This window comes from Podarcis filfolensis, assembly GCF_964270895.1.
Source record: "Podarcis filfolensis genome assembly, chromosome: 10".
NCBI lineage: Eukaryota > Metazoa > Chordata > Lepidosauria > Squamata > Lacertidae > Podarcis > Podarcis filfolensis.
The window spans coordinates 59,363,094-59,382,074 of NC_139612.1; the positions used below are offsets into that span (position 1 = coordinate 59,363,094).

Sequence of the window (18,981 nt, forward strand, 5' to 3'; positions counted from 1 at the left end):
TCTGCCTTTGAGGAGCCCAGGGCAGTAAACGTGCCTCTCTATATTATTGTATCTTTTTTCCTTTGCACTCCCACCAAGGTCACTAACAAAGGCAGTCCACACATATCCCGACAGAATGTGGTGGCAAATCTGCGGCTTTGACTGGTTGTCCATTCATTGCTAGGTGAGGATTTGAACCCACGCCCATCCCGTTAAGCCCTAGAATCACAGTTGCAAGGGGTCGTCTAGGCCAACCTCCTGCAATGGAGGAATCTCAACACGCGGTCGCCCATCCAGTTGGAAACCATGCTGAACCCTGCTTAGCTTTGCAAAAAAAACCACCTGCTAGCAGTTTTATTGCTGCATCATAATACTTTATCCACACCCCACAGGCTTTCTGCCTGCAGGGAGTTTATACATAAGGCAGTGGTGGGTAACCTCAGATGTGAGGGCCAAATGTGGCCCTCCTGGCCTCTATCTGGCCCTTGAGACTCTTCCTAGGCCACACCTGCCACCAGTCCAACTTTGCACCCTTTCCTGGGTAGTTTAGGCCTGACTGGAAAGTGTCCTTGAACAGAGATAGGTGTGCAAGTCTGTATAGGTAATGCCTGTTGACATTTCCATTCCACCTTAAGGAGCAGACGTGTGGAGTTGTTGCGTGTCACATCTATTTACATTTCAGCACAGCTTGCTGGGAACTTCCATTGTGTATAGCTTTTGCTTTTCCTGTTCTCTCTGAGAGGACATGAGAGAGACAGACGTTTCCTTGTCCTGATTTATGATTAATAAATCTGTAGATGTAGTATTCTTCCACAAGCCTCACGCCTATTCTATGTGTGCAGTGTGATCTGCTGATAGTGTGCCCTGGCTTTGAAGCCCGGGTTGCTGATTTATGACGGAGCAGAGGTAGTGGTCTTCCCAGTGGGATGGCTGGAAGGAGACAGCCCAGCTGGGGCTAGCCAGCTGGCCTCCCAGCCCTCTGCAGGCCACAGTGCCATGGGTTACACTAGAAAGCAAAATTTACATGTATTGCCTCAACCATTTGTGCCTCTGGCCCTTGGAAGCCTGCCCCAAAGGGAATGTTGCCCTTCACCCCTGACATCGGGAAGCAGATATGGATATGCCCACTAAATTCAACTCAACTCTGCTTTGCTGTTTCGTGAATAGATCTTCCCATCAACAGCTAATATGAACAAGGGGAACAGCCTCTTCTCTTTGCTAGTAGTGTAACAGGAAATCCAGAAGTACAGGGTCCTGCCATGGGAGCCACAGCCACACATCTAAGATTATGCAAGGTTATGATAAACATCTGCAATAATAATAATAATAATAATAATAATAATATATTATTATTATATATTATTATAATAATAATGAGCTCATTGCAATGATCGATGAAAATCTCCATGTGTTTCCTTTCGGCTAGATCTGGGCACATACATGGGCAGATGATTTGGAGTTCTCCAATGCCTTCTTTTGGAGAGGCTTGAGTTGTGATGTATTAAAGGAAGTAACAGAACTTACACATAGGTCTATTGAAATGGAAGCGCCTTGTGTTTTCAGTGTTCCTAAATGCTTAGTCTTGGTGCATACAGTGGCGAAAAGGCTCTCCTTTTATACTGATAGGGTGTGTCTCTAGGGCCCCGGAGACAAGGATGCTGCTGCAATAAGTTTTGGACCCCCTGGACCGCTCCGCCTCTGCTCCCCTCCCACCGGATGATACTTTTAGGGCAGAGCTAGGGAAGCTGCGGCTCATTAGACTCCAACTCCCATCAGCCCCAGCCAGTGTAGCCAGTGGTTAGGCATGATGGGAAGAATAATAATAATAATAATAATAATAATAATAATAATAATAATAATAATTTATTTATACCCCGCCCATCTGGCTGGGCTTCCTCAGCCACTCTGGGCGGCTTCCAACAAAACATTAAAATACAGTAATGCATCAAACATTAAAAGCTTCCCTAAACAGGGCTGCCTTCAGATGTCTTCTAAAAGTCTGGTAGTAGTTGTTCTCTTTGACATCTGGTGGGAGGGCGTTCCACAGGGAGGGCGCCACTACCGAGAAGGCCCTCTGCCTGGTACCCTGTAACTTGGCTTCTCGCAGTGAGGGAACCGCCAGAAGGCCCTCTGCACTGGACCTCAGTGTCCGGGGGGTGGAGATGCTCCTTCAGATATACTGGGCCGAGGCCGTTTAGGGCTTTAAAGGTCAGCACCAACACTTTGAATTGTGCTCGGAAACATACTGGGAGCCAATGTAGGTGTTTCAAGACTGGTGTTCTGTGGTCTCGGTGGCCTCTCCAACCACCTCGAGAAGGTCACAGCTTCCCCATCCCACTTTTGAGGGTGCTCATGCTACCCTTCCCAGGAACTAGAACTACAGAGCTATAAGAAAATGTGGCGGCGCGGAGTCCTCGCCATGTGGCCCCCAATCTTCAGGTGTTACCAAAATAGTATAAGACGAGGCTGGGGAACTTGTGGTCTTCCCAATGTTTTTGGACTCCCGACAGCCTGAGCCAACAGTCCAGAGTGATGGGAGCTGCAGCCTAACCTCTGGAAGTTCCCCATCTTTGACAGAAAAGGATGTTCTGAAGCAGCTCTCCACCCTTAAAGGAATGTTGGACAGCTGCCTGATATAGAAATCTTTCCTACAGGATATGCTGCAGCCCATATAATGCTAAGCATGAGCACTCTCACTGAGCTATCCCATGACTTGGGAAGGAGGTGGACCGGGACACGCATACTGCATATTTTTAGCTTGACAACGTAACCGGGTCTTTGGGGATCCTAGAACAAGGACTTCTGTTTGGATTCCCTTCATCTTCCCTCAGCCTGGAGAGAGAGAGTGAGTTTCCTTGGCTTTCCGAGACACGAGAAAAACACACATGCACACTAAGGTCTAATTCACTCATTTACTGCCAGGCTGCTGTTGTGCCTAGGATTTAATCTAAGAACCAAGCCCTTTAAAAATGCCCTCAAGTCCACATTGCACACTTTCCTCCTCTGCCTTCTACAGGTGAACAAGACCCAGAGGGCTCAGGTGGTTGGGGTTGCTGCTGCCAGGAAGCTGGTCCTGGATTCCTGCTGCCCAGAAAAGGTACCTTGAGACGCTTGCCCGCTCCGCGCGATCTTGAGGGCCCTTATGGCGCTGCCAGGGCAGGTCTTGCATCTGCAGCTGTTTGTGAAGAAGCAAAAGGGCAGGGACTGCGACACGTAGTTCAAAAGCGCGTTCAGGTTCTCCTCCTCAGACATTCTCTCCCACACTCGGGTGAAGATTCTTCGGCAGAGATCCTGCAGGCATTCTAGGGTGGAGAGGGCCATCTTGAGTTCTTCGAGGGCGTAAGAGGCCTGGGGGACATTCTCGTGAAACTGGGAGGATAATTCTTCCACGCTGAAGAGGACGATCAGGTAGATGGTCCTCAGCGGGAGTGTGACCGTATAGTACAAGGCAGCCAGCCAAGCCTTCCATTCCTGAAATGCAGACATCCATTGGGGAATATATATATATATATATATATATATATATATATATATATATATATGTATATATATATTGAAAAACAACAACAACAACATAGGGAGATGACTTATTACAAGTCATGACCTTTGGTCCACCTAGTGTGGTGGAGTGCTTAGAGCAGCCTCTCTCAACCTTGGGTTGTTGGACTACAACTCCCATCAGCCCTAGCTGGCAGGACCAGTGCTGCATCAGGGATGATGGGAATTGTTGCACAACATCTGGGGACCCAAGGTGGAGAAAGGCTGGATTAGACTACAGCTGGAGGGAGTATTGTGTCCAATTCCAGGCACCACAATTTAAGAAGGATACTGACAAGCTGGAAAGTGTGCAGAGGAGGGCAACCAAAGATGATCAAAGGTCTGGGTTGGACTAGATGACCCTCGGGATCCCTTCCAGCTCTAAGATTCCACAATTCTAGAGTGTTGAAGAAAGACCTAGGAGATGGGGCTTCTATTATTCCCCACTCAGTCACAAAGCTCACTGGGTGACCTTGGGCCAGTCAACCTACCTGACAGGGTTGTTGTGAGGATAAAACGGGAAAAGGAAGACCCATGTGCACCACCTTGAAAAAAGGTGTTATATAAATGTAATTTTAAAAAAACCACAGGTAATAGCTGGCACTGGCTCTCCAGAGCTTCAGGCAGGAGTCTTTGCTAGTCTTATCTCAAGATGCCAGGACTCAAACCTGCAACCTTCTGCATGCAAAGCATTTCTCCTGCTACTGAGCTATGGCCTGTCCACACTTAAAGAGAGATTTTGACACGGCGGATGTGACGTGATGCAAGGATGAAGTTGCCAACTTTTCCACTAGCCCCTGCTCCTAATGCTTTTTTTACTGTGGATCAGCTTACAGGGAGGTGGTCACACTTAACTTTGTGCTGTGGACTTTGTGCTGTGAACCTGCTGAACTCTGTGGATCATGCTGGCCAGCATGTGCATTTTGGGTGCCAAACGCAAGCCAGACTGGGTCAGATCCACCTGGAAATCCACTGAATCCGAACAGTGCCAAGTGCAAGGTGCACACTTGCAGTGGGGAAATCAGGAGTGCGCTGTTAGTATCCTGGTCACCCTTCCCGAACACAGCTTGCATTTAGTGCTGTTTAAATTTGGAGCATAAATTCCCTTTCCCATGCATTTATTTTAGTTTGTGGACTCAATGGTCTTCTGCTCTCCTTTCTCTCTTTACATGGCAGTGTACTTCTCATTCTGCAGTGTGTGTGTATGTATAAACCAGAGCTTTCCAAACATTACTGTGTCGGTTGCAGTGTGTAGGTGTGCCGTGTGAACGCTCCCCATGCTCTTCCCAGGGCTAGAAAGGGGTTAGTTTAACCTCTGGACATGGGTGGTGCTGTGGTCTAAACCACTGAGCCTCTTGGGCTTGCTGATCAGAAGGTCGGCAGTTCAAGTCCACCCAACAGGGTGAGCGCCTGTTGCTCTGTCTCAGCTCCTGTCAACCTAGCAGTTTGAAATCACACCAGTGCAAGTAGATAAATAGGTACCACTGCAGCGGGAAGGTAAATGGTGTTTCCGTGCACTCTGTTTTCCGTCACAGTGTTCTGTTGTGCCAGAAGTGGTTTAGTCCTGCTGGCCACATGACCTGGAAAGCTGTCTGTGGACAAACGCCGGCTCCCTCGGCCTGAAAGCAAGATCAACACCACAACGCCATAGTCGCCTTTGACTGGACTTAACTGTCCAGGGGTCCTTTACCTTTTACCTTCCTTTAGTTTAACCTCTGGTTTGCTAGTAAACTGAATTACTGTGTTACTAAAAGATGCATCTCTAAAAAGTGTGTCACGAATATGAAAAGTTTGGAAAGTTCTGGTGTAGAATTTGACCCTGATGACACAGTTGCCTCCCCTTCCCCCGCCCTCTCTCTCACATACACCATCCTTGGGGCTAATCTAAGAAATATTTCAGCCTCACTGAAACTTTTTGTTTTCAAAGGAGATGTGATTGTTTCCTCCCAGCCCAGAGCGACATAGGAAGGGGAAAGAATGCTCTTACCGCATAGCAGTTTTCCGTGACCTTTTGGAGGCTCTGGCACGTGTGGCTGATGCGGCGCTGAGACTGCATTGAAGCATAGTGTTGGAATTTGTTCAGCAAGGAAAGCAAGCAGACCATGTACCCTTCGCACCTGATCTGCGCCTGCACTTCCTCCCCAGAATCCCCCAATCCACATTTAGAACATGTCCGAGTCTCATCTGAAACGAAAGAAACATCACTGTGTGATCATAAAGGGAGACAGAAGGTTGCAGCTGGAGATTGCAGCAGCCCCGTGTTCGAGGTGGCCCCAGTCATTTTTGCGAGGTGTTGGGATCCATGGCCAGGAGACATCTCCATGAGCCAGTTGCCATGTACACAATGTTTCCCTACGCCGGGGATTAACCATGTTGGCATTCTTGGGCACCTTTTTATAAGTTAAATTGTAATCACATTTTACGCCCCAATGGTGGAGCCATTGTTTAAAGCTTTTCATGTAACCACGGTGGGTCCATTGATTTCTGTGGGTCTACTCTGAGTAAAATGCCACCCAGTCATATGTGTTTTTCCTACTGCAGCTGAAAACGTGTGGTGGGGGCGGGGTGAAAGAGGGTGAAATGCCTTACTTTCCCCAGTCACCACTCCCCAGAAAATCTCTGGGACCTGCCAGTTAGTCTGGCTGCCATTCCCTCCTCACACCTGCAGAGATGTCCTGGGAATTATGCTATTTCATCACTTATCTTTCAAGATGACTTTGGGAAGGCTGCCCCCCTCCAATATGCCCCTCATTTCACCACATCGCCTGCCCCCTTTGCAAAATTTCTGAAATCTCTCTTCCCATTTTGCTACCTACAGACAGGACAGTGAGCTGAGGAGGGGTCATTTCGTCTAGGGCCTAATATTTTCACAGACGCTGACCCCCCTCGTGAGTGGTCAGGCTCCATAATAAATTTGGCACATCTAAGTGGTAGAGGCTTCACAGTTAATGGAGCATGTGTACACATTTGTGTATGTGTGTTTTTTAAAAAACCCAACACTAGAGGAACATAAAGTTGTGGAAAGATGCTCATGGGGCTGACCCAGCCTTAGACATTAATGATTTGTCTAAACCAGGAGCATGGAATCTCAGGCTTGGGGATAAATATGGCCCTCCAATCCTCTCTATGTGGCCCTCTGGGCTATCCTCATGCCACACATCCTCTCCCCCAAGCCACACCCCTCACTGGCCTTGTTTGTCTGTGCAGAATGCGTCCTTGAGGTCTTGTATTGCCTCTTGCTTGCCTGGATATAGGGGGGTGCGTGCAGCGCTTTTTATCAAGAAAAATTGGTGCCAGAACTCACCATGAAATTGTAAGTCACCGGGCAACCTGGGGCAGCCCTGAACAGCTGTTTGACAACAGCAGCATTCACCGCTAAAAACTACAGAGTCATAGATCTTAAAAAGTGTAGACTCGCACACACTGGCCAGCTTCCATTTTGACTTGAAATGTTTGTTTGGGGCTTCGCGGAAGTACATAAAGGGAAGAAGCGGGCGCCAGAATGGTGCCCACCTGAGAGATGCCGAAACTGCGCTCTGGCTGAAAAAAAGCTGGGTATGTGTAGGAACTAGTCTACTGTCCAAAGGGGTACTTTGACTCTGTACCTGCCCCCCCCCCACTGGGCATGTGACCACCAGAATTTGCCCAGAAAGGAATGTGGCACTTGAACTGAAAGGGTTCTCCCACCCCAGGTCTAAATCTTGGTACTTTGTCTGCACATATCATTAAGATAAAAAACCACTCTGTACTGTACAGGTAGGGGGGAAACACTCTAAGGAGCCCTTACTCATATCTTCATCGGCAACCAGGAGATAGTGATCTATAAATGCATGGGACCTGCCCAGCATGGTGTCCACACTGGTCCTGGCCATCTGGCCAACTCTCGTCCCCATCAACAGGCTCATACTCCCAGTCACCATGGACGTTGTGGTCCTCACGCTACCCTGGACAGCATCTCTGGTCATGTCAACCATCCCCGATAGCCTGCGGGTCATGGCGCTCTTTGCACCTGTGACTTTAGAAGACATCATCTCCTTCGTACCAGAGACAACCTGCAAGAGTCAGAAGACAGATCCTGGTGGGATTATTGGAAAGTAGCTTTTGTCTTGGGTACTGTGAATTGTAGCTCTGTGAGGGGCAAACTGCAGTGCCCTGGCTTCTTTGCAAGGAAGACATGTGCTCTAAATTTATGGTGCATGGGATGCGACCTGAGTCTGTGGGGGTTTTTTATTTAATTTAAAAATTATTTATGATTTTCAATTTTATGCATTTCAATAATTTTATGATCATTTTAACATTTCAAAACTTGGCTTCCTTACCCTCTTTCTGCAGTTCCTTAAATTTATTTTTAATATTCTTTGCATATCCAAATTAACTTAATTTGCTCATTTATTCATCTACTTTAGATACATATATGCTTATAAAACTGCAGGTTATTACAATAATCCTGCCAAAGTTCTTATCTGTTTACAGTTTATTTGTAAATATTAAATAGACTATTTACATTCTTTTACACAAAGTTTGTTATCTTGGTTTCTTATTTTTCTGCTAGGCTTCACCATTTCTACATATTCCATAAGCTTTTTTATCCATTCTTCTTTTTCTGGGACTTCTTCTTTCCATTTTTTGATAAATAACATTCTTGCTGCTGTAGTAGCATACATGAATAAATTTCTAGACAGTTTGGGTAGTTCTCTCCCTATAATTCCCAAAAGGAAAGCTTCTGGGTTGTTGTTTTTTACAAACGTTATTTTAAACATCTTTTTCAATTCATTATATATCATTTCCCAGTAAGCTTTAACCTTACTACAAGACCTTACACATACGATATAAAGAACCTTCTTTCTCTTTACATTTCCAAGACTTACTTGATTTGGATTTATACATTTTTGCCAATTTACTCGGTGTTAGGTACCATTGATATAGCATTTTCATATAATTTTCTGTTAGACCAATAACATGCTGTAAATTTTATGTCTGTATTCCACAGTCGTTCCCATGCTTCCATATCTATATTTTGACCAATATCTTTTGTCCAATGTATCTGCCCTCTGTGTTTCAAGAGGACCATCTTTTCTCTTGGTTTTGGGCTGCTTTGAACTGTGGGTCATTTGTGGCATCCTTCACCTCTATTTGTGATGTTTTTAAGATGTTGCAAAGTGTCCAGAGACTTATTCGAAATGACCTAAATAAATGTTTGCAATCTTCTGGGAGGCAGACAACTGCTTACCTGATCAGCCGTCTGTTGAAGAATGGGCATCTTCTCTTCCACTGTATCTAAGCCCCGACAGGCGTACCTGTTTGCTGTTGCAACTAAGAGAGACACACAGAGAGGAAGACACTTAGGTTTTTGTTATGGTTGCTGTCATGAGTCCCTTTCAGTCTCACTAAAACAACTGAGCTTTGAATTACTTTGGATTTGGATTTGATATCCCACTTTATCACTACCCTAAGGAGTCTCAAAGCGGCTAACAATCTCCTTTCCCTTCCTCCCCCACAACAAACACTCTGTGAGGTGAGTGGGGCTGAGAGACTTCAGAGAAGTGTGACTAGCCCAAGGTCACCCAGCAGCTGCATGTGGAGGAGCGGGGAATCAAACCCAGTTCACCAGATTACGAGTCCATCGCTCTTAACCACTACACCACACTGGCTTTCACTTACTTACTTATAACAAAAATATTACACAAAGTAATCACACAAGGAACTTTGGCAATGGTTACAAAATACTGGTAGGGTGAAAATCTATCAATTGTTCTTTCTCTCAGTCCCTCATTTTTCCAATGTCCATTTTATTTTTCTATGGACTTATCCACACTTACCTTTCGTTTGTGCTTTCCAGGCATGGTCCACACTTTAAAGCTCTGTGTCTGAGCATCCTTTTTTTCTTTTTTTGCTCCAGAGCTTTCCCCATGAAAACCTGCTCTTTAAAGCACAGTCTCCACTGTCTCTCATTCCAAAGGAAACATGAACCCTGAGCCAGTGCCTGGAGCCCCTGGAATCTCACATCCCTCAAAGATTGCAGCAATAGCAACAGCAATAAATCAATTAATCTAACAGCACACAGTTAAATAGCCAAGATACTGAGGGCAGGCCTATGTTCATAAAGGAAATCAGGAAAACCTTGACCGCATTTCTAACCTGGAAGAAATTACCCAACACAACTTTTGTACAGGATTTTGAACTTGATTCCCCTGTAATTTCTTACCGCCGTCTGAACAAACCTTTACTTTTTCCACCACTGGTGTGATTATTTGGCTGGTCAGTTTTGGATTTCTGTCTGTAACAACCAAATTCAGCAGCAGATTCTCCTGTTTTTTCTTGGTGGACTTCTGAGCAAAGTAGAACAGGGACATACTAGAATCAGCGGCATAGGAAGGGGGGTGCGGGCCACCCTGGGTGTCATCAATGAGGGGGGTGACAAAATGGCCAACCAGCTGGGAGGTGGGCACGCCGCTTCCCTGGTGCCGGCGCTCAACTCTGAGCGCGCTGCGCGCCCGCCTCCTGGCACTACCATCCTGAATTGGGGGGGGCTGGCACCAGTTTGGGGAGTCGTGGGGAGGGGGGCGAATCCTGACTCCATCCCACTGGCATGTGGGGCGGAGGCGAACTTGAAAGCAGAACCTTCTGCAGGAAAACACAACACGCACAAACAGGCGCCCTGCAGCAGCGAGTGTCTTTCAAGATGCAAGCAAAGCAACGGAGCCAGGTGACTTTAGTTTATGCCGTGTCCCCACACTGACCAGCCTTGCAAGGCTCAGATCTGGGTGGTGGGGTGGCAGAAGGGCACAACAGCCTCCACTCGGGGCTGGGGTTGCTCCAGCTGCGATGGGGGTCGGTTGCACGATGCCTTTGTTCTCTGCCGCTTGTCCAGTTGCTCTGTTGGCGGGTGCCCGCCCCCTTCCACCCCGGGCGTGTTGGAGTCACGCTTCGCCACTGACTAGAATCCGTTTACTGGTCTACAGGGTTCCAGGAAGTTCCTGCACTGTGCTAGACCTCATTTCCAGTGTAGAAAGGACTCCTAAACCCAGAGAAGCTTGAATAGATTGTTGTGTGTTGATAGCAGTGGCAATTTGAGGGCGATTGTTACATACCAAGCTTGGATCCTAAAACAATAGGCAAGTAGGATCCTAGAATGCAACAATTGATTGGCTTGCAGGAAAAGACCAATCAGGCACCAGGAGGAAGTTACTCAGCCTATTAGGCTGGTAGGATCGTAGAATACAACAATTGATTGGACTGCAGCAAAAGACCAATCAGGCTCCAGGAGGGAAGCAGAATCAGCCAATCAGACAGGACTCATTGTGTAAATAATGTATATAAAAGCCTGAGGTTTGGCGGGCAATTCAATCACTGTTTTACAAGCTGCAATAAAGAGCATGAAATCACTACAGGACTCCGAGTATATTTCAGAGATTGTGGGCTAGCTTGTCAATAAATGCTCATTGCCATCTCTTCGGCTAATTCTAGCTTGGTGCACTTAGCGTGCACACAAAAATGCAGCCCTCTGCCTCAGTTTTACTCACTCTGAGGTTCAAATGTATTCAGAAGTGGCTGTGCCTTGTTGATGGCAGCTCCAGTGATGGTCTTCATGCCTTTCTCTGCCCCGCCACACACTGTCTGAAGGTAGGAGCTTTTTCTCTTGATGGAGGTGTAGTTTGAAGAAACTAAGTCGCAGACAGAGCACACCAAGGGGAGGCTGCCAACTCTCTTCAATACATTCTGACATGGAAACCAAAGCCAGATCTTTGTTATTTAAGCCATCAGTTGTACAATCAATCAATCAACCATTCAGAGCACAGTTCAAACAAAACAACACGTCTATACTACAGCAGTACCAATAAACAATAGCATATCACAAAAGAAGCAGAGGCCACGATTTGTAATTCAAGTCAATACTATAACCCGAAGTTAATGACCCTGCGTGTTTGGGTGGACTTTATAATTTTATTTTAAACATTTATTATATTTATTAGTCACTTGCTTTTCAAAAATGAAACTCAAAGTGACTTCCAAAAAAACAACAGCATTTAAAACAAAGACAAAACAACTTAAAATAGACTAGTTTAGATCAAGTTTATGCTCCGAGATCGGCTGAGATTCTCCCAGTGCCCTGCCTTTCATACTGTGGTTCTTTGATTCCGTTGCAAGTGAGGGATGGACGGACCAGTCACTTTTCCTGATGCTCCATCATAGGGCCATTCCATCATGTCTTTCCAGAAGAATGCCCCCCAAAACCCACATGTAAACTATCACACATTTTGTACATACTTTGCTTGTAAAACACACATTTTTTTGGTGCATTCTCCCCTTTAAACATGCATTTTGTATGAGGTTCTTTCAAAAACAAAATAACACCTTTATTTTTGCACCTTTGGGGGATTGAGATGGCATTGCAAAACCTGGAGAGATGGGTAATCTGAGGAGAGAATAAGATAGCAAAAAGGAGTGTAGCCCAGCAAAAAAAAACTGGAAGAAGAAAAGAACAAAGTGGGGAGTATTCATCTAAACACTTGTTCTAATACAACTTTAAGCTGTGCCATCTAATTTCCTGCTTTGGAGAGTTGGGGGAAAGGTTGGGAAAGTTACATCGCATAGCTAAAAACTGGTTTTTTTAGATACCACCTATGGTATGCAAACGAGCTTGAATACACAACTACCTCATCCTCGAGACTTTCGTCAGAGGTTTCTGAAGACGTAGCAGACGGTTCTGGCTTCGTAGAAGACATGATGCGTTCCGTGGTCACTGGAAGTGCAGAGAACAGAAAGCAATTGTGTCGGGGGCAATCATGGCCCAATTAACGGCCACAAATAGCTCCGTTGCTGGGTTGCTGCCAGTGGAAGCAGAAGATGGGAAATTCGGGTTCAAGTCCCCATTCAACCATGAAACTTAGCGGGTGGCCCTGGACCTGTAACTATCATTCAGGCTGACCTACCTCACAGGGGTGTTGTGAGGATGTAATGTTTATGTGTGTGTAGGGGGGTGAGAGCCCAGCAGACCACTTTCAGAAGGAAGGTAGAATATAAGTGCAGCAAGTAAATCAATAAAAAAACGGGCTTTGCCTTTCCATACTGGGAAACTTTTCCATTGATAATGAGGCTTGAAAGCACTCACACTGTCTCTAAATTTTTAAAACAACAGCAATAATACTTTTATTATTTACACCCTGCCCATTCAACTAGGTTGCCCCAGCCACCCTGGGCAGCTTCTGACATATATAGAAACATAATAAAACATTAAACCTTTAAAAACTACAGAGCTGCCTCAGATGTCTTCTAAAGGTTGTATGGTTACTTATCTCCTTGGCTCGGGGGTCACATAACTCCATACCCTCCAACATTTTTCTGATGAAAATAGAAACATCTTAAGGAAAAGCGGGACTTTCTGGAATCAAATCAGAAACCGGGACAGCTTCTGTAAATCCAGCACTGTCCCTGGAAAACAGGGACCTTTGGAGGGTCTGCTTTCTGGCACCCACTGTCTGCTATAGCTTCCTTCCCTCCAAATGTTAAAGATGAGCAGTCTGTGTTGTGATGGAGCAGCTATATGCCCACTCAAATGAAGCTCACTGGGTGACCTTGAGCCTGCACTATATCTCAGGTTATTTTACCAGGTTGACATGATTAAAAAAGACGGGGAAAGCCCTGTGTTTTATTTTAATTTTAAAATCAAGAGGTATATAATTTTTATGCAGTAATTTGTGAAATGAGTAAAATGTATGTTGTGCTGAGCTCTTCGGAGGAAGGGCAGAATATAAGCTTAAAGAAACTGATAAATGACATACCATCCAAGTCGATCCAGCGACAAACAGATGTGAGCATTAGAATTTCTGGGATACAAACACCCATTGTGAGGTGGGAGTGGGCATGATCCAAAGCTCTGTATTACCCTCCCCCACCATCCTCAAAGCAGCCTTTGGGAAAACTAGTGGCTAACCCTGTTCTTAAATCAGCCTAGGACCCTCGTACCTACGGGACCGCCTCTCCCGGTATGCCCCACGGAGAGCCTCAAGGTCCATAAATAGCAACACCCTAGTGGTCCCGGGCCCTAAGGAAGTTAGATTAGCTTCAACCAGAACCAGGGCTTTTTCAACAGTGGCTCTGGCCCGGTGGAATGCTCTGCCTCATGAGACCAGGGCCCTGCAGGATCTGATTTCTTTCCGCAGGGCCTGTAAGACAGAGTTGTTCCGCCTGGCCTTTGGCTTGGAGCCAATTTGATTCCCTCTCCCTCTTTCTTTTTTCTTTTCCCTTTCTCCTCCTGTGATGAGGCTGCATTTTAATATTTTAATGTTTCAATATTTTAATTGTTGTATTTTAATCTTGTTTTCAAGTTGTATTCATTCAGCTTGTTTTTATTATTGCTTGTTAGCTGCCCTGAGTTGAGCCTTGGCTGGGGAGGGCGGGGTATAAATAAAAAATATTATTATTATTATTATTATTATTATTATTATTATTATTATTATATCAAGCATTGTTGTCCCATGGAATGAGCTGCGTCTCCCCCCAGTGTTTACCCAGACTCACCAGAAGGTGACCCTATTACCGTTTTTTCCCAGAGCAACAACTACTTTGGACTTGGAGGAGGAAGACTGGATCATTCCATTGGGCTTATTCTTCACGCTGACAGCTTCCTATGTTAACATTTTGGGCATTTCCCATTAGAGGAGGACTACATTGGCTCTCAGGAAGAGGCTTCCGCTGCCATGGTTTCAAAACTTCATCCCCAGGGTGAATGAGGATGAATTCAGGAAAGATGGTGGCGTTTTGCCACTGTCTAAGACGGGTCATGGGGAGAAACCACCAGGGTTGCAAGTGATGGGAGTTCCCATTGTTTCTTCAGCCCAGCAAGCACTGAAGGAGAGAGCAGTGCCAACCAATCAGGCTGTACATGCAAATTAGTTTCATTATGATTGCTTGTCCAATTGAATCCAGCAGCTATGAAGGCTGCAACCCTATGCACACCTTGCCTGGGACTTCAGCCCCATTGAATCCAGTGGGGCTTATTGCAAAGAACGTTTGAGCCCTACTGGATCAGACCAAGGGCCTGCCTAGTCTGCTATCTTGTTTCTCATATGAGGAGCATGACATGAGTGCAATAGCTCTTTCTTGGGGCACTTCCACATGCCTGTTTAGTGTGGACTTGGCGCTGCTCCTGCACATAAGTCACTTTAACTGCATAAACCCTAATATTTCGCTAGGCATTTGAATCCCTCCTGCAAAACTCTCAAGGCAATCTTTGGCCAATTTTGAGAACTTTCAGATTGCTTGTATTCATTGTGTATTATGTTGTGAGCTTCCTCGGATGGACCATGCCCTCAAATATTGTCACATATAAATATGTGCATTGTGGAAGTGGTTTTCAGTCAGTACGGTTGACCCTTTGCCCACCAGCATATTTAAATTTTATTACAGCATGTTGTAGCTTATAAAATGCCACCAGAGGGCCATAGAACCACATTCGCTTTAAAAATTCTCCTCAAGTCAGGAGAGCCTAAGCAGGTGAATCTTTCCATCCATCAGACTTGGCTACTTTTTCTCTTCTCTTTGTGGAGATCCCACAGCCGTTAAGCCTGTCATTCCTTCCAGAAAACTCCTAAGAAGTGTAAATGATCTCTTGAGGTGCATCAGATACGGAGATGATTGCATTCACTTTCCTGATTATAATGCTAGAACTTCTGTCCTGGCATCTGATGTTCTGTTTACACTGCAATCAGTACCCGTCGTGCTAGGAATCTGAGACTTTTGATTGATATACCGCCATATCATGCACCCACTGAATCTTCTTTTAAGTCTTTTGTTCAGTTTAGAATACAACACATGCATTTATTTATATTTATTTTTGGCTTGAAACCACATGGGTGTCTGATGTCAGCAACACCTCAGTTTCAAAAGGTTCCCCATCCTAAAGGCAAACATATTCTATTACCTTGTGGAACTCATAACCACAAGTTATGGTGATGATGTCCAAAAGCTTACATGGCAGGGAGGCAGGGATTAGGCAAAATAATGGAGGACGTCTGTATTCAGAAATCCTTCTCTTCTACCAAACACAGGGGACAGACAACAGGATAAGACTGTTTTCTTTAAACCATAACTTGCTTCTGATTTTTCATGAGGCATGTGTTGTCCGCTGATGGAAGCAAAATACTAGGACAAACTGACTTTTGCCTGATCCAGCATACTATAGTCTCCACATGGCCTAGCAAGTGACTTTAGGATTGCAGCAATAGTTATCTGACAAGGGTGTGGTTAAAGATACACCATAGTGACCCTGTTTGCATCTGCTAAATCACCAGGAAGGAGGACAAAACTCTGAATTTCACATAATCACATCGTTGGAAGGAGCCTTGTAGGCGATTTCCATCTTATTCTCAGCTCTGAGTAGAAACTCTAAAGCTACAAGCATCCTCAACAGATGAATTTGCAGCCCACCACTCCTCTAAGTCATTAACTTCAATATTGAACTGTTCTTACTGTCTAGAGGTTCCTCCTAATGTCCAACCAAAATCTACCCTCTTTGTAATTGAAGCCCATTGGAACTACTTAAAAAAAAATTGTTTTTACACTGCCTCTTAGCTTTAGAAAAGCTTCTTTGTCACCTTGCAAATTCAAAGACCTAATAATGAAAAGCATGCAGTAAAAAATATAAACAGTGCAAATGCAGGAGAGCAGATAAAATAAATAAATGGTAAAATCAGCAGACAGCTTTTATCAAAATGAGAAAAGGCTTGGGAAATAAAATAAAAAAAGGTTTTCAAAGCTGCATCAAAAAGCAACTCAGGCTGTGTACACCCACCAAGTATTTAAAGCACCCCTTTCAAGAATCCTGGGGACTGTAGTTTCTTAAAGGTGCTGGGAATTGTAGCTCTGTGGGTGGATTCTCTGGAGGCAACTATGATTTGAATATACACTATGTACATAGCCTCTGTTGCCTGATGATAAAGTATTCTGCAAACAGGATACCACAATTTAAAAGTCTTTTCCTACAGGTATGTTTGACAGTGGGGCCTCCAACGCTGATCTTAATAATATAAGTCATCTTTATGTTGCTTACCTGATGGGGAGCTAATGGAGTGAGTAAAATTCTCAGGATAAATCATCATAGCAAGAGCCCGGCGCAGTTTATGTAGCTTCTTTCCTAGATTAAAAGATTGCAGCAGGGGCAAAATTGGTTTATCTGTGTTCTGAAAAGTTTGCACTGACAAAATCGCAGAACATTTGAACATATCCACAGATGTCCCACACAACATAAAAACCAAACAAAACTGAAGATAAGGATTTTTTCCTTCGCACCAAATTCTTACGAAGGAGAAAGCTTGTTTCTTGCTTCTGTTTATGAGGATAGGACAAAAAGAGTCGGGTGCAGAATTACTACAGAATTACCAACGTCTGGTTTCAAAAATTCTGGTCCATGAGGCAGGGGCACAAATAGAACAGGATCCAGCAAACAGGATCAACACAATATGGTGGGTCAACTGCTAGACTTTGGCCAAACCAGGGGTTTATTTTACCTGCTTTGCAGACCATAATACTGATTAACCTAACAGGAGGACATGTTTTTACTTGTTACAAAGAGATGGAGTTGGCAACCTCCGGTGTACATTTTGCAAATATTAATCGAAAAACAAGTGCTATCTTAATGATTACACACACACCCCACCCAGGGGACTGATCAATAGTAAGGCTTACAAGATATGTAGGGTGAGTACACAGCAACAGAAATACAAATTCCGTCTCACTTTTTTTCCAGAACTTCTGCAGCTTCTCGGAGATGTCACACTCCTTTCCCTTCCCTCGAAACGGCATTTCCCTTATACAGATAGAGGGTAAGGGCTGTCATTCACAGAGTTCTAAAAACCTCCATTCCTCTGCCACCCCCACAGAGGAACGCATCAACAATCGCCCGGATTGCTGCCTTAGAATACGGAATCCCTTCGTGGGAGGACATTCTGTTCACCGCATTCAGAACTCTCCACCGGGTGGTCTCCCTCTTTTATGCCACTGATGGATCGTGAAGTGTCCCCTGAAAATGCTTTCGAGCAATTAAAATTTCACAGAAGACTGGGAAACTCATGGTGGCATCAGTGATGAGGGCATAAACCTATTAGGACAAGTGCCTTAAATTTCCAGGCTAGCAGACCATGTAATTCATGATGGAGGTCGCACAGTCCAGATTATGGGCCACCCTGGCTGAAGGGCTCCATTGCCATAAATATCTGTAATTTGCGTGCATTTGTGTTTGATTAATTGCCATAGCGTAGTAACAATGCTCTGTAGTGGTTCAGAGGAGGAGAAGAAGAAGGGTTTGGATTTGATATCCCGCTTTATCACTACCCTAAGGAGTCTCAAAATGGCTAACAATCTCCTTTCCCTTCCTCCCTCCACAACAAACACTCTGTGAGGTGAGTGGGGCTGAGAGACTTCAAAGAAATGTGACTATTCCAAGGTCACCCAGCAAGCTGCATGTGGAAGAGCGGGGAATAGAACCCGGTTCACCAGATTATGAGCCCACCACTCTTAACCACTACATCACACTTTTGCTTCTCTCTACAAGCGTATGTATGTCATAAGCAGTACTAGACCTCAAGCCTGTCTTCCAGCAATGCACTTTCATACCCACCAAGTGTCCCAATTTCCCAGGGACAGTCCCAGAATTACAAAAGCCACTCCAGCTTCTGATTTGATCCTGGAATGTGACTCTTTCCCCCACCAGTGCTGCTGCTGCCAAACTCAGGGAAGAGGATGAGCCAGCACTTGTCCTGAGCAGTGGTGGTGGCAGCTGTGACAGAACCCACCCCCAAGTGTCTCTATTTTCCAGGAATGTCCCTGATTTAGAGAAACCGTCCCAGTTTCTGATTTGCTCCCGGAATGCCCCGCTTTTCCTTAGGATGTCCCATTTTCACTGGAGAAATGTTGGAGGGTATGGATTTATGTGACACCTGAGCCAAAGAGATATGTAACAATACAACCTTCTGAAGGCAGCCCTGCATGGTGAAGTTTTTAAATGTGTAATATTTTTTTCTGTTTTTATATATGTTGGAAGCCACCCAGAGTGGTTAGGGCAACCCAGTCAGATGGGTGGGGTATAAATATTATTATTATTATTATTATTATTATTATTATTATTATTATTGAATAGGATGTCCCTATTTGGAGAAATGTTGGAGGGTATGGGATACTGACTTGGGGACAATCCTCACCAAATGCATAAGACACTGTTAGCACACATTATTCAGGTAATGCATAATGGGACAGATGAGGCTGTATGCCAGAGGTGGGGAACCTGTGGCGCTCTGGATGTTGCTGGACTTCAACTCCCATCATCTCTGACCATTGGTCATGCTGGCTGGGGCTGATGGGAATTGAAGTCCACCAACAAGCTCTGGCAGCCCACCAGACCCCCAGCCACTACTGCTCTATATCCTGAGAGCAGACTCCATCACCAAATTTGTGGACCTAGAGCCATGC

At 45.1% G+C, this 18,981-nt stretch overlaps 1 protein-coding gene across 4 annotated transcripts; it reads right to left on the minus strand.

The window, feature by feature from the left end:
* Positions 1–2,877: 2,877 nt before the first annotated feature.
* On the minus strand, positions 2,878–17,478 carry LOC310742987 (perilipin-3-like). 4 transcript variants are annotated; one of them, XM_083572988.1, is made up of 8 exons: positions 17,253–17,478; positions 16,568–16,651; positions 12,174–12,259; positions 11,040–11,235; positions 8,747–8,829; positions 7,304–7,568; positions 5,504–5,700; positions 2,878–3,450 (listed from the first exon to the last, which is right to left on the minus strand). In XM_083572988.1, the coding sequence occupies exons 1-8, from the start codon at positions 17,317–17,319 to the stop codon at positions 3,016–3,018; spliced, it is 1,413 nt and encodes a 470-aa protein (XP_083429114.1). In that variant the 5' UTR covers positions 17,320–17,478; the 3' UTR covers positions 2,878–3,015. The 4 variants fall into 4 exon arrangements, with proteins under 4 accessions (XP_083429114.1, XP_083429116.1, XP_083429117.1 ...); XM_083572990.1 differs by having other exon boundaries at positions 17,203–17,399; XM_083572991.1 differs by lacking the exons at positions 16,568–16,651; positions 17,253–17,478 and adding an exon at positions 14,038–14,348.
* Between the last annotated feature and the right edge of the window lie 1,503 nt (positions 17,479–18,981).